This window comes from Artemia sp. Qi Xiang Cuo, chromosome 4, assembly GCF_049724085.1.
Source record: "Artemia sp. Qi Xiang Cuo chromosome 4, ASM4972408v1, whole genome shotgun sequence".
NCBI classification, from domain to species: domain Eukaryota; kingdom Metazoa; phylum Arthropoda; class Branchiopoda; order Anostraca; family Artemiidae; genus Artemia; species Artemia sp. Qi Xiang Cuo.
Window position 1 is genome coordinate 40,388,534 of NC_142797.1, and position 16,884 is coordinate 40,405,417.

General features: G+C 34.9%; 1 protein-coding gene across 1 annotated transcript in view; it reads left to right on the plus strand.

The window, feature by feature from the left end:
* LOC148953107 (fibroblast growth factor receptor 4-like) overlaps positions 1-16,884 on the plus strand; it is a 140,973-nt gene that overhangs the window by 87,230 nt on the left and 36,859 nt on the right. The window contains 2 exon segments of the mRNA XM_089087869.1: positions 1,599-1,611; positions 5,475-5,647. Coding sequence (XP_088943995.1) covers positions 1,599-1,611; positions 5,475-5,647 — 186 coding nt within the window.

A 16,884-nucleotide genomic window follows, 5' to 3' on the forward strand; every position in this document is an offset into this window, starting at 1 on the left:
ATGTACCAATGTGTTTTGAGCAGTCGGTAAAAAAAATATATTAATCTCTAAAGTTGAGAGGCAAAATGCTTTAACTGCAATCTTACTAAGTCTCGACATTGATTGGTAAATAGGTACTTACGTATTGTATCGACCACGCACAAGAAGTAAAGTTAGGTTAGTCATAAGGAAGTATACCAAAATACGATGAAAAAATGATACTTTAGTAATAAAATTATGGAAGCTACAACGGAGAATTATGGAAAGCAGGCAGGGCGCCCAGAATGCGTTATATTAAATACCTAACCTAAATAACCAACTCTATATATTAAAAGCTAATTGAAATATACCTACACCGTAGTTTATCCTACTCAGGCTAAGCTGATTATCTCCGAGTGCACACAGAGAAACCGGTTTTACAACAGATCAATGACAACAGCGTGGTCGTTATAATACCTAAATGCCGGCAAATGTAATGGTTCTAACGTCTGAAAAGGACTAAGAATATTCTCACTATGTTTAAAAAATCAGATGTACAAAATCTATGTCTTGGATTTTCAGGATATATCCACCCCAAATATCTAGGCATGCAGTGTCGGACTTGATCCCTTGTTTCGGAAGATTGGCTGTAAAACATTTGAAAAAAAGTTGTGTTAGAAAATATGTTGTCAGTTTGGTTCCGGTTAATTCAAATATGTTATGATACGGATTATACTGGGGTGAAAAGTTAATAAAAAGAATAGTTTTTTTTCTAAGAATCCAACCGTTTGCTTGAACCAGTTTTTTTTCTAAAATTTATCCAAGCAAGAAAGGTCGACAGTTTTTTGCATGAAAAATAAAAAAAAATCTTCACAGTATCTTTTAAATCTTTAGACCTAAAAGAGATAGTCAAAAAACAAATCGAGTCCGTAGATCTGGTCCCCAGCCCCCCATTGTTCTGATCCCCAGGCCCCCATTGCACTTCCTGGCTGAAGGGCCACGAAACGGAGATCAGCACCGCCGGTTTGGACCTTAAGGGTCTAGTGCCGCATCCTTTACCTTTTTTTTTTTTACTCATTTAATAAGATAATGGCATTTTAGCCTTATTTTGTCTAACAATGTCACACGCTGTCTTTTCAGACACTGCAGCCAAACTTCATATACTTTAGGATTTATGTGCTTTAGTCTAATCTTTTTAACAACGCTTAAAATTGGGAATTTTCATTTATGTTCAGTTTTCAGCTCTCCGAGCATTTTGTTTTAGTTTGTGCATTGTATCTTAGCAGTGTACCTAAAAAAAATAAATAGTGAATAGAAACCGAAACGTAGTTATTTTGCTTCCTTTGATTTTTTTTTGTAAAGTCAGTTAAGAGAACTGAAGCCAAAACTTTATTTAAAAGTTTTTTTTAAGTTGAGTACTTGGCAAGTGGTGGATCTAAAAGGTGGGATAACCCGTTTGCCTTGGATGTCGTTTAATTTTGTTCAGGGTTACTTACTGTTATGTGAACTCGTCGAATATCAAAGAGGCTGGTGACCGTCCCTTGGCATGGGTGTAGTTTATTTTTTGCAGTGTCTATGCAAATTCGTCAAGTATACTGGATTCGCAACTTTTTTGGATTCTAGATGTTTCTAATTCACAGTTGCACGATTTTCGTGAGTTGCATACTTTTATCTTCTTTTTTATTTACTGAATTTCTTTAGACGTTGTGTACCTATATTTTTTTTTTGGCTGAGCTATTAATTGAACAAAAATAACTAGTTAAACCTTGTTAAAAATGATTGAGACCAAAAATGTTTCCTTCATAAGTTGTCTTCCATAACGAAAGGAAAATGAGGTAGTGCAAGCGAACTAAAGGAATTCTGACTTCGCCCAAATACTTTCAAAGCTTTCCTATCTCCTTCTTAGTTAACGTTTGGGCTGGAAAATTCATGTAAGATACAGTAATTTGCTTTCTTTTTTAATGATTATATTGTTAGGCGAACTTTTGTATGGAACAACGACTTCTGTGTCCCACAAATTTATATCAATTAAGATTAAATACAGAATTCAAGCTTCTGTGAATGAGGGCTTTGATGCGAGAAGTGCTGAGATGGCTAGGACACGTTCTGTGGATGAAGGATGACAGATTGCAATAATTCGTCCTTGTCAGCCAATCATCTAGGGCCAAAGAAAAAGTAGTTCGTCCCCGAATGGGATGGGAGGAGGTCGTAAAAAAATATTGAAGGGAAATTAAAGCTTGCTAAGAAGCTGTAAAGAGGGAGGCTTTGAATAGGTTGGGATTGAGGGGGAGCGCGTGCAACTGTGTTGTTTAGCAGTAGTAATAGTAGTAGGGACATGATACTTTTCACCTCAGTTTCAAACAATTTGAAGATTTTCCAAAAGGATTTTAAAGTTTTTTCTTTTTGCCAATTATTTAGTCTTCAAACGTAGATTTTCATAGGACTGTGTTTATTCCTTCCTAGCTTAGTTATTTACTCTTATTTTATCTTTATTAATCAGACGTAGTTACCGAATCTTTGTTAATAAGATATAGTTACCGAAGACCTTAATTACATGTAATCTCAAACCTCACACTTTAAGCTGTTTGATTTTTTTGAAATCTAGTTAATTTTTCAGATTATATCGCATCTATCCTTGAATGAATGCAATTCCTTCTAAAATCAACCTAAATATAAAAAATGGCGATACAGCTACGTTTGCCTATTTCCTACCAATTGGGATTGTACTATTTTTCAACCAAACTTCTTAAAATATCCATGGTCATACAACAAATTCCTTATTTTTATAGTTTTGGCTGAGCGTTATTTTGACAAATTTACACCCCAGATTCGAATTTTACTAGATTACTTGCTGACATATGTCCAGTTAGGAATTAGCATTAAGTGCTATTATTCGTCATTATAGCAATCTTTAGCCAAAAAATACTGTACAATTAACGATTCCTAAAATTCCAGTAAAAGTAACCTTAAAACCTCCAAATGCTTGGCAAAAAAGGTTTGAGAAATATTGAATATAAATGAAAGTGAGCAAATAATTTCTCTTTTTCGTCTATTTTAATGCTTATTCAGACGTTAATTCTCTTTTTCTTCTGCATTTTCAGCTTTTAATTGCCATTTCAGGGTTTTACGATTTCAGCAAAACTGTTTTTGATCAGCTCTTAATCTATTCGTTATTTATTATTTTGGAACCATCTGTATTCTAAAATTTCAAGGGCTTTTCTATGGGCTCTTTTGAAACATCCAAATTTCTACTCCTGAAGCCTCCCGAAAGTAGAACAAACTTTATCAGCCGTTTTTACATTATCAATCGTGTCACCAAATGTGCTTGAAGCATTTGTCCTTCTCTCACGTTCTAATTGCCAAAACTTAATGTCAAGGAAGACAAAACAGTGCCGGTGGAACACCTGTAGCCTCAAATATTTGCTTGCTCAACATTTCTTTTTCTTCTTCTTTCTGCTCATTATATGATGTTCAAGCATGATCTTGGTAGTGGGCACTGCTTAACGTTGTACAGTTTGTTAAAAAGTAAATGCCCTTCTAATTTTAGTATATATAAACCACTGTATATAAATGTATACACTATAATCAAACTCAGTAATTTTTGGATACTACATTACCGGCGCATACTAACATCTCCTCCCATTTAATTTGTCATCAGCGGTCCAGTGTATATTACTCTGGAACACGTATTTTGGCAGAAACTTTCCCAAAATGCCTTTGAAACCAACTTGTAATTTCTAAAAACATCTAATAATAACATTGCACTACTAATTGCTGATTTTTATGTATGTATTGGAATAAATTAATTTAAAATTAGGTTCTTTAAAATTGGTGTTACAAAGGTGAAGCCAAGTTTTTCGTTCAAGAGAAATCTAACTTGTCTACCCGTGAAAAAATCTAATATCGCTTATGTTTCTACTTGTTTAAATGTTCTCCGAAGCACTTGAATCTCGGTCCGGTTTAAGATGGGGAATGATTGTGCTGCCTGAATTTATATACATTGATACAAACGATACCTGTCACCAGACACCACAATTTTGCGTTTTATTCTTCAGTGAAGCGCCTCAAATCTAATCGAGTAATTCGTAATTTCGTACCTCGGCTATCGAAAATCAAAATGTATTAACCTTATGATATTTTTTTTACGTAAACTATTTAAAATTAAAAAAGACAAATAACTTAAGTAAATAGATTATGTGTGGGCCTACGTGTTAGTTAAGAATAATTGGAATTTCCGACCAAACAGGAGTTAATGTATTTTTTTTTCAACCTTATTATTGATTCTGACTATTAAAGAAATATAATTAATTGCATGACTTAAAAAAGAGCTAAAATTACTTCGTGAATTTATATAATAACCTTGAAACTGTTCATTTTCTTCACAGAGCTTTTTTGAGTGTACGGACTATTCAAGTTTTATTTGTATTTTTAACGTTTATGCTATTTAAAATTCGTTGCACAGCTTATTTGTAATGATATATGCAGAAGCATAAATATTATGTTTTCTTATCTATTACTTAAATGGTATTCATTTGTGAGTGGTATCCAAAAGCTCTCAAAATCACATCAAAATATTCGAGCAAACAAAACAATTCTGTATCAGAGTAAGTGTAAATCCTCATTTACCACACGTGCACATCTAAATCAATTTTTTGTTAGGGGGGGGGGGGAGGCCGCAAGTTAAAAAACGACAAAGAAACATGGAAATTCTATGGAGAAGGGAAAAAAATACTTGAAAAATTGTAAGAATCTTGACATCTTTGAGCCAAGTCTATGCCCGAATTACGCGAAAAAATCATAAGAATTTTCAGATTTAGTACTCTTTGTGCACTTGCCTGCATGGCACAAAAGTATATGACATACTATGAAACAAGTCGTGTTTGCTCAACTATTTTGGTACGATTCTGAGAACTTTCAGGTACGCTCTCGTAGATACCGCGTTATAAATGGCACAGTGCGCTGTCGACTAGCTCTTCTAGCTTTGGAATTTAGACTATTCTTCTTGCCCTTTATCTGAATTAACGAAACCAAAAACCCCGCTTCCAGTATAAAGGATTAACAATAATGAGAAACCATTTCAGCATCAAGATCAGCAACTGGAAAATCTTCTAAATAAAAGAAATTGCGTTTTATATACAAGAAATTGGTTTTGTTTCCAAATTTTACGATAAGGTGCAATTCTTAAGAAGTTTATCTCTTAGCTCCTTGTAATTAATGATAGTGAAGATCGTGAATACTTGTAGGATTGATCAATAAGCTTCTTCTAAACACGAAGAGAGTTCGTTTATTTTGTCGGATTTTGAATTCATTTGAATTCATTTAAAAATAAGTTTGCTTTAAGTTTTGACCTTCTGTATTATTCAGTCAAACTGTAGAACAAATGAATATCCAAAAAAAAATTGATTTTTACTAGTTAATGTTGTCTATACAGGGTTCAAAAAGCTGACATGAATGGCATTCTGGATACTTTTATTCTTTAATGCCTATTAATTGTTGTATAAACCACATCTTTTCAGCCGTGAATCTTCACAAACCTGTTATAGAAGAGGGTCCTCATAATTTGAGCGTGGTAGTGGGTGATACTGCCATGTTCAGGTGTCGTGCATTCTCAGACTTAGAAACTCATGTTCTCTGGTGGAGGGTTTATCACAATGTTGAAAACGATACATTTCGGGAAGAAGAAATACAGGTTCGAATGCATGGATTGCATTGCGAATGGTTTTTTACTGCATGCTTAAATGGGTTAAAAAAACAACTTAGAGTTGATGATTGTTTGTCTTTTATTCACAGGAAGGTTTGTACTTTAAATTTTTGTATTAAGGATTTCAGTGCCTGTTAGTTGGCTGCTGCTGTTTTGTGAAAGCCATATTTGTTAAGAAGTAATCATTGTAGTCTGAATGACGGAGTCGATAAAATTGGAAAGTATTGCTATGGACCGAAAATTTCTGCCAGGGGTGCCAGGATTTTAAGATGGCTGTATTTTTGCAAAAAAAAATTAATAAAAAAAAAATCCTATGCTTGGAATCTAGACTTGAATCTCAACAGTAAACAAAAAATGGTTCTCACTCACTCTGAAATTCACTTCTAGAAATCGGTTGTTTACTGAACAGTGAAAAATTTACAACAATTGATATTTACCCGCAGTAGTCTATCAGAATACCTATCTTCAAATTCTTTTACTCTTATTGGATCTTACCTATAAAACCGAATAACTTTTTATTGGAAAACTTGCAATCGATGAGGAGTCCGTAACGAATTATTGGACATGGGCAACGTGAATTTGAAAATCGGGAGTAACCATAGAGTATTAGTAAGGAACGAATATTCATTACATTAAACGAGAATCAAGCCAAAGGTCTTTTCAAATAGAAGCATATAAAAATTTATTCTGCCTCTTAAGATTCAAATTAGCTCCAAGGATAACATTTAAATTTTTTCCGGAGTGGACAAGAGTCAAGAACTCTTTTAAGCGCGGGAAAGAACTCCTCTTTTGGCATTTATTTTATCCCTCCCCGACGTCTCTGAATAGAAGTGAATTGCAATGTACAGAGTGAGAATTGTTCAGATGGTTATTGGATAGATTACATCTTTAACAGCAGTGGCGTCGTTTCGGGGGGGGGGGGGGGCAGTTGCCTTCCCCCCAAAAATTTGGGGAAAATTAGTATATAGCCCATGCCCCTTGACTCCGGATGGAGACCCCTCTTGCCCCCCAATAAAAGATTGGAGCTACGCCCCATGTTAAACACCTTGCCGCATAATTTCACGTGGTCATCATGAACGGTCCTGTAAAATATCAACACCAGACTAGATAACTTTTATTTAGATTTCTCAATCTAAATTTTACGTTGAAACCATTGACCCAACAACTTTGCCTCTTCCGTGTAAACTTTAGTTTTTGTATTTATGGTAGCCTACCAATTTTTTTATTTTAATATGTTTGCATGGATTGTTGCTATGTGTTAGATTTAGCCGTAGAACTATATAGACAAAATAAAAATCTAATTTTCTATTGTTATATACTAGGAGGTATCAAGTCCTACGTTTTTTATCGTTTTTTGCATGCTTTAGTGGGTGCTATAATAGTTCTCAAACAAAGCGTTCCATATATTATGTTAGCTGCATGCTTGGCGAGTGGGTTATTTCACAATATGAATAAAGTAATATACGACTAGTGTTTTAATGATGTAGGCAATACTTTTTTTGGTGGGGAAGGGGTGTGTGTGTCTTCTATGGCTAAATGTTTAAGTAGCCGAAACATCATAGAAGAACTAATTATTTACACATTTTTTCTTATATTTTGGGTTGGTTGTCTAAGCATCCTGTCTGCTAACCTTGTCACTGAATTGCAGTTAGGCTATGATTTTTTTTTATTAAATATCAATATTATTGTTATTTATTTACTTTTATTCTCAGTAAATATAAACTGAAGTCTTTATGAGTAGAATCCACCTTGTCTTGAATAGAAATATTTTTCGACTGAGAAGTAAATAGCAAACTGAAGAAAGTCTGGTCTCAGCTATATCTTACCTCTATATCGTAGCTCGATTATTATAAAAAATAATTATTATGAATAGCGCCTCAGGCAGAATAGTTTAATCTAGTCTAGTTAGAAATTATATAAAAAAGCTTTGATCTCTGGATTTTTTTAAGAACTGGAAGTTAATTTCCAGGGGTAGTCATGATATTCCCTATCTATTTAAGAACAACTTTTATGTCAGCTCTGTCCCGTTTTCCTTGGTTGCAAAAAAAAGAAAATTGTTTTCTAGTTTTTGGTATGTTCTGAGGTTAAAACATTTTTGAATATTTGTGTTTTGCTCTTAAGGTTATTGCAATTCTTATAATAATTCTCTCATGCAGTCATCTTAATAGTTTGATTTTTATGACGATAAAATTAATCTTTATTTTTAATACTACCACATATGAATAATTTATACTTACAAATTACATTATTTTCTGAATCTTCATGGTTTTGTTTACAGTTAAAATAAAATATTCAGGCTCTAAATATTCAGTAAATTTTTGGAATTGCTTGAAGACAACTTTAAGATTTTCCTTGGTAAGGATAGATGGAATTTAGTGTTTTTTTTTCTCATAGACCACTTTAAGGTTCCCTTCTTACTAATCATTCCCTCCAGACTAAAATTCGACCGATTGGATGAATTATAAATAAACGATTATTAAGGCTTTTGCAAGCTAATGCTCAGTCTTGAGTAACAGGATCGAAAGCTTAGCGCTTATTGCGTATATCCTCCTCCTTGACTGGTTCTAACTTCTGAAGATGTGCCATTGGGGGGGGGGGGGTTCGATACTAGGTTAGAAATGCGTCACAATATGATCAATATCTGTATTTTTGTTATTAGCTTTTTCAGCGTTTGACTCTTCTAATCTGTAATTAAGTGATGCCTTGTTTTCGCTGAATTTACAGCGACTGACCTAGTTCGAATATAAATTGAAATAACAGCTTCACTTTTGAAATTAGTTAAAATACTTAAAAAGGGATTATCCCAAATTAAGGTGGCTGCTAGAGTTGTGCTTTATATTGGATAACTTGTGTTCATGTCTTCTCCATGTTTATAATCTGCATAAAATATTATGTTATATTAGAACAAAATATAAAAAATAATAGTTAGAGAACAAGCGTAAATGAACCAAACCATCTGACTGAAAGGACTGAAAGGGTTAACAGAAACTAAGCATACGGTAAAATAATGAAACAACAACATATACAAGAGCCAAAATAAAACTAACATTTTCTTGTACGATCGATATGTTGTTTATTTGAGCGATTTTTTTTAACGGTGAACAAAAAAGGCAATTGAATTTCTCCTTAGATAAGAAACATTACTAATGATATTATGAAACATTACTACTGTATAGCCTGGAGAAGTTCGAATGACCACTACTGTTGGTACAAAATAATTTTAAGTTAAACTTGGATTGAATAATTATTACGTACATGTGTTGGATCGACTCGTAGATTTGAATAGTGGTGACATCTTCTTTTAATTTTCATAAATCACCTCTGAATTCTAAAAAACCTATTGTCATTTTCCTTGTCAGTTTCTCCCCATGGTTCCTAATGTTGTGACAGGCTAATAGTGAATTTATAGTGTGAAAAATTGATCCTCTTTTTCATCTTTTGTAATATACCAACTAATGTAAATAGTTGTCGTCAAATAATATAACATGTTTTCTTTGGTTCATACAGACAGAAATTGTAGCCATTTTCATTATAGTCCAGGACTTCTAGGGTTTGACCCGGACAAAATTGCAATATAAACGAAAATGGTACCAAAATGATCAGAAAAAAATTCTGTACAATATACTAAAAGTCCCCATAAATCCGAGTGGGGTGAGTACCCGAAAAACAGGGGAAAAGGGGGAAATGCGGGGGAAATTGGGAAAAATGCCGAACATGCCCAGAAGATAGTTCAAAGTGAGTTTTCTTGGGCTTTCCCATACGCTGATCACGAAACTGACATCTAAAATTCAGTATAGAGTAAAAGTACTACGGAAAACGGGGGGAACAGGGGGAAGAGGGGAAAAAATTTAAAAATACAGGGTAGGGATGGAAAGCACTTTGAAATATGTTTTCTGGGGTCTTTCTATCTGCTGATCCCGAAACTGACATCTAAAATGAAATAAAGAACATGAGCCCCACCATAACGGGGGAAAGGGGGAAAGAGGGGAAGAAAAGGGACAATTGAAGTCAGGGGTAGAAATCAGTTTGAAATGTGTTTTCTGGGGTTTTCCTATCTGCTGATCACGAAACTGACACCTAAAATGAAGGAAAGAAAACGAGAACCATGAAAACCGAACAAAACTGGAGGAAAAACGGAAAAGGGGAAGGGAAGCCTGACTCCTGAGCCAGCTGCTAATGGCTAATAAGTGGGCCTATGGACAAAATAACTCGCTTAAGTATAAAACTTTTACTTTCTTGAATCACAAACATTTCTTACAACCATTTGAATTACTAAACATAAAGAAAACAACCGCTTGGCAGTGATCAGAGTATAAAACTTCCGATATTATACGTAAAATTTGCAATTTCGAAGGCAATATCGTTGAATAAAAAACTAAAAAAAGAACTTCAGTAACTATAGGTAAAATCTGCACTTTTTAAGGCAGTAGAGTTGACTTGAAAAACACAGCATTGATGTCACTAGTCGAGCTCCTCGTCTTCGACAGTCTCGTTGTCCCTGTTCAAACAGTTGATACACTGACATTCTCCGCACGCGAACGTACACACCATTCCAATTTTCTTGCAGCTGCATCGCGAGTTCTCGCAGCATGTCTTACAGTTACATCTCACAACACTCAAAAGAGTTTGAGGTGCGGGCAACAATTTGGTGATCACAGGTGAGTGTTTATGGTCTCTGAGGACCCAACCCCAGTCAGCCGGGTCGAGGTCAGCTGGTTCCCCTTTCTAACGGCATACCTGGAGGCGCATACGCTGGGAGTGGAATGAAGCTGCAGCTTCGGTTGGCGGAAGCCTTTCAGGCTTAACAAACGCCGTAGTATTTGACGAAGAAACTTTTTCCAAGAAAATTCGATGTCGCAGCTTAGTGAGATCTTCGTTTGGTCGTGCTTTATACAAGCTGAGGAGAAGATCCGCTTTTACAATTTCATCTTTAGACGATGATTCATCCAGAAACACTTCACATTTTTTTCTGAACACTTCGCTCTTCTTCAAAAGAGGTAGCACAGCTTGCTTTCCAAGTCCGAAAACTCGTGAGGTCGTGTCACATCCCAAGAGTGCGTGCCCTACCAGAAGTAGCCTGGATACTTCTCCCATTTTTTTTTAACTTCGTTGAGGCACCAGAACCGTGTTATCGCTTCTTTTGCGTTCGTTGACGATTCGAAGTAAAGTGTTTTTGCATTAGGCGGGAGGTGATACAAGAGTAGAATCAGAAGGTCAGTGTCGTTGCCAAGAACTATTGTTTCAGAGTTTTCTGCTTTCGTTACGGCAGTCTTCACGATTAGATAGTCAGCATCGTCCTTCGCATGGACGACTTCAAATCCTTTGGCTCTGAGTTTTTCCCCGATGTAGGAAAAACTCAGAACTCCGCGGTGACTAGTCTACCTTGCTTCTCTCAATGAATGTCGAATTAGAACAGGAATATGTTGACGAACCCAAGCGCTTGTTGATAACGGCGAGGAATACGGAATAATGTATTTCAGTATCTTTCCGTATTTCATTCTCAAGTTTTTTTTTTTTTTGCCTTTTCCGAAACTATTGGGTAGCCGAACCACTAAAGATCTCCTTTATTAACAATTTTAAAAAATTCCACATGTATTCTACCCCTACCCGGTATATTTCCCTTTTTCCTCTCCCTTCCCCCCCAGTTCCGCGTTTTATGTTAATCAATTTTTTTATATCATTTTAGTTCTCAATTTCGTAATCACCAGATAGGAATACCCCAGAAAATATCTTTCAAACCGCTTTCTACCCCAACCCAGTATTCTTCTCTTTTCTCCCCTCTTTCCCCTGTTCCCCCGTTTTCCGTAGTACTCTTTTTCTATACTGAATTTTAGATGTCAATTTCGTAATCAGCGTATTTGAAAACCTCAGAAAACTCACTTTAAACTATTTTTTGGGCATGTTCGGCATTTTTCCCATTTTCCCCCGCATTTCCCCCTTTTCCCCTGTTTTTCGGGTACTCGCCACACTCGGATTTATGGGGACTTTTAGTATGTTGTACAGAATTTTTTCCTGATCATTTTGGTACCATATTTTCGTTTATATTGCAATTTTGTCCAGGTTCGACACTTTTTTGAGCTAAAAGTCCTGGACTATTATGAAAAAATTAAATAAAATTTGAAGGTTTGAACGAAAAGTAAGAATAATTAATGATTGGTTTTGCTACTAATATTAAGCTTGGCCTTTTTTTTCTGACAAAAACGAAAAGAGAATCCAATATTTGGTTTATTAACGTTGCACTTAAAAATGAATACCGCTTTTTCATAATGTTTCCCACATCTACAGTTGTCCCCACATATAAGAACATACTTGAATTTGAAACAGTAGTAAGATCACAAACAAACAGAAGAGCTCAAATGTTTTACTAGAAAACGTTAGATGTTGTTGATTTTTTTTTTCTTCAGAGACTAGCCTAACACATGTTTCTTATTCTTTAGTTTGCACAACTTCTTTGATCACTATAGAAATCAGGAGTATATTCTTGTGACTTACTATTTTATTACACGCTTTTAATGTTAGCTCCAAAGCAGGGCCCCAACTCATTTGGGTTTTGTAATAGAGATTGTTGTTTTCCCCATGCATTCTAGTTTTGATTTACCTTGTGTTCCTCTGTTGTATTGCTTATAACCATGGACGAAAACTTATCATGTATTTAGTTTTAATTATGCAGTCTGGGTTGGTTTGAGCTTCTATATGGGTATTTATAAAATAAAACTAAAAAAGGTTGAATCCCAAATCAGCCTAAAAGGTGAAAAAACTACATATTTTTTCTTCTTTCATAGTCATAAATACAACTGGATGTTGAAAACACTGTTATACCGTATCGTTGAAGACTAGACTACCTAAAAAAAAAAAAAAAAAAAAAAAAAAAAAAAAAAACCACATAGATTTGTGTTTTAAAAGCTGGATGCGTGAGCCTTTCGCTCAACGTCTGACATCCGAATTTTCGTTAATAGCCTCTTTCTTTCTTTAATAATCTGTATCTCCATTTTCCATATGCATTAAAAATTGAAAAGCCGAAGTTTCTGTATCAAAACTGTGTCTGTTGTAGCCTATCTCAGATTACTGAAAAACGCTTTCTCGCCTTAACACCTGTACGTTAGAATATAGTGAACGAAAACCTGGAGTGTATTTTTAACTTTTCCCACTCTTCCGAAGAATTTATGCCGTGTGAGATTAAGCTTGCTTAATCGAAGCAATTAATCATATTGGTGGAACGTACTTAATCATATTGTCGCAGCCGCGTCTGAAGTTCGTCTCTTTTTTTACACTTTTAAGATAATTGCCAAAGACCGTTTGCTAACCTATTCTCAGATCAGCAGGGCAGTGTAGACCTGGAACTTCAAAGTTTGACTTTGAAGAAACTTCAATATATTGAACTTTTTCAGTTTTGCTCCTAATGGAACATCCTGTTTTTTTGTTTGTTTTTTGTTGTTGTTTTTTTTTTTGGGGGGGGGGGTTATTTTGTGTTTTCAGTAAAGCCCTAGTTTTTAAAATTCTACATATATCGGAAAATATTACGAGTCAGTTCAGTAATTTTGTAGATATATCTTGTAATCTGCGAGAGAATAATTTCTGTTTGTCTTAAGTTTCAACTTCGCTGTTTACTTGTGCATGAAAAACTCTGTTTTTTAATTCTTGGGAAGGAACAAAGAGGGATTTGGGGAGCTTCAGGCTTTCTTAAAAAAAAATAATCAAAACGTCAGTGACTTCAAGCAATTGTCCTCTCTTTGGTCCTCTCTTTGAGAACTGCTTGGAAAACGGTTTTGCCGTTTGTCACAAAATTGTCAAAAAAAACCGTGATAATGTCAGTTTCTACGCTTTAAGTTTGACGTTATTGTTGGCATGAACAGTTGTGGACGAATACCCCACTAGAAGATTGGTAGGCCCAAGTTATAATAAAAATAAGCAGTATATATTCTTTACCACTTCTCTGTGATCCTTTTTATCTTAAATTAATAATTGTGGCAACTGAGCTGTTCATATATTGTTCTTCCCAGAACATGAGTCTGCATCTCACGTTTAATTAATTTCACTGGGGTGCAAAAATAAGGTTTGTTTTGGGGAGATAGTTGTTTGTTCAAGAGTTTCAGTACAACAGGATCCCTTTTAATTATAGTTTATAGCGGAATGCCGAGGCTTTATTTTGGCTCATAGGATAGGGCCGTTTTATCACTCATCAATGTGGTAAGATCTTACATCTTTTGTCAGAAAACGCTTAAAAGTGAAATCTTTGAACCAATATCTTCAATCTTTTGTCGTTTTTATGCAAACATCTTTCATCATTCTGCTTTGATCAGCGGTCTTGAGTATATCATCAAAGTTCTCTCATCATTGTTCTATACGGCAGAAAAATGGCGTCCTTCACACTTTTTGCTAATTTCAGTGAGCTGTAAGATCTTAGAACAAAGATGAGTTAAAAAACGATAATCTTTGCAGAAAGATGCAAGATCTTAGATGTAAGATCTTAGTGCTAAAATACGGGCCTTATATTAAGTTATTTTTGGTAGTCTTCGAGCTAAAGATCCTGACATATATTTTCTTTCAATAATGATGGATCTACCCTGATTTCTCTAAGGGGTAGATGGATAGATAGATAGATAGATCTATTCACACGAAAGCCCTATTGGGCATGGCGAAACACAACAACAAGCAAAAAATGCAACATCAAAACCCAAACACAACCGGACAAACCGCTAGAACTGATTATTCAAGATAATTTTCACGATGCATCTTACCTACCTGGACGAACCTTCCAATATTTTTGTAGCTAAATAACGCCTACTTTTCGAAATTTCCAAAATCCAATTTCTCTCCCTCCCCCCCCCCAACCTCCCTATATACCTGTGCAAATACGAATCTTTTCTCAATTTTGTTTACTAGTTTGTTGTTGTTTTTTTTTAGAAAAAAGGGTACTCATGTGTTATAGCGACCACACCCAAGAAGTGAAGTTAGGTTAATCCTAATGAAATGTACCAAAATATGATGAAAATATAAAACTTTAGAAACAAAATTATGGACACTACAACAAAAAGTTATTGAAAGCAGGCCGTCCAGAACGTATTATATTAAATACCTAACCTAATCAACTCTATATATGAAATATCTAATTAAAATATTTAATTAAAAGATACCTACATAGTAGGCTAGTTTATCTTACTGAGACTAATCTAATTATATCCAAATGCAGTCAGAGAAACCAGTTTTACTCAGATCAAGAACAACAGCATGGTTGCTATAACACGTAAGTAAAAAAAACATGTCAGGCGAAGCCTTAGTCTTGGGCATGACGGTATGTATTTCTCCTCCTCCCTCCTCTCTAAAAATGCAATAATCAACATGTACATTAGCCTGTGTACTAATTTTGTAGTAAAGAAAGTAGAATCAGTCATATAAATGATTATCGTTATTTTCTTTTTGTTACCCATCGATGGTACAAAACTTAAGTGTCATGATCAGTTCAGACACGATGCTATTCGGCTTAATTTCAACTGAATTTCATGTTCATATGTTATTTTGCCGAATTCTTTGAGCGCTGTAATAAACCGGTAATTCCTGACCCCATGCTTTTAAATCTATGTATACCGGTGATAATTATTTTTGATTTGTATGTCTCTGTGTATAGTTGATATAATTTCAGTTATTATATTGCAGTGATAGTGTACTTATTAAACCGAATGCAACTCGATGCTTATATACATTCCTCTTCTCGATAAAAACGTAATTGATCGCAACCGTACAAGAACTATTAATGGCAGAAAATTATAGTTGTTGCATTTTCTTAAAAAAAAAAAAAATGAATGACACCTTACGCGCTTCAGTTCAATAAAATGATTTGCATGGCAATTGTTATTCTAAAAAGGGGTCTGCGAGGAACAAAAAAGAGAACCTTTTGATTTAAAAGATTTATAATTACTCGATTCCGAATGGTTCAAATTTTACCCTGGGTTTGGATGTTTAAAACTTTGTTGAGCCTAATATTTTCAGTTTCTTAACTAAATATCATGTTTTGAAATCGGATCTGCATTTCTGTATGGTTTCAGTAGCTACAACCTAGTATGGAGCAAACACCAGCCGATTATAACAGAAAAAGGATTTTAATATATATATATATATATATATATATATATATATATATATATATATATATATATATATATATATATATATATATATATATATATATATATGCATATATATATATATATATTATATATGCATATATATGTATATTATATATGTATATATATATATATAGTACTACTAGTGCTACTCCTAAAAACCCACTGCAGCACCAAGCTGTCTGACGCCAACACAGTTACGCACGCTCCTCCTCCATCCCAATCTGTTCAAAGCCTCCCTCTTTACACCCTCCCAGGATGTTTTCATTTTCCTTAAATCTTTCCTTACGACATCCTGCCACCCCAACTAAGGACGGCCTGCTTTTCGCTTAGCCCTAAACGGTAGACGGTTGGTCAAAAAGGACGATCTTCGGCAATCTGTCATTCTTCATCCGCAGAACGGGCCCTAGCCATCTCAACCTTTTTTTCATTATACTCCTAAAAAGCAGGATTGAACCACATACTTTCGTAAAGACTGTTGATACGGTCAGTCAGTCGGTTACCCAAAACAATCCCTAGACCATCACTCTCTGGAAAACATCTAGCAAATCTTCCTGCGGTTTTCGGAGCGTTCATGCTTCAAGACTATACTTGACCACTGTCATCACCGCAGCTTCAAATATTCTAATCATGGTTCGCGGTCTTATCTTCCTATTCTTCCAAACTCTTTTTCAACTGTGAACAAACACCTCGGGCCTTGGCTATTCTAATTTTAACATCTTCACTGCACCCACCGTATTTACTAATAATGCTATTTAGCTAAGTGAAGCTGTCCGCTTGATCGATCTTTTCGTTATCCAACCTTACCTTTTCGTCTTCACTTATTCCTAGCCTTAGCGACTTAGTCTTCTTAACATTAATTTTAAACCTATTCTTGCACCCTGAACTCGCAAAATCTCTAAAAGTTCATTCATTTTGCCTACACTTTCATCTAAGATGCTTAAATCATCAGGATAATCAAAGTCCATGAAATTTTACTTCCCAATTTGATTCCGTGCTCTCCCATTGCCTTTGCTGTGCTCCTTAAGAAAAAGTCCATTGAAATAATCCATATGAATGGGGATAGAACGCAACCCTGCTCAAGACCTGATTTAATACGACACC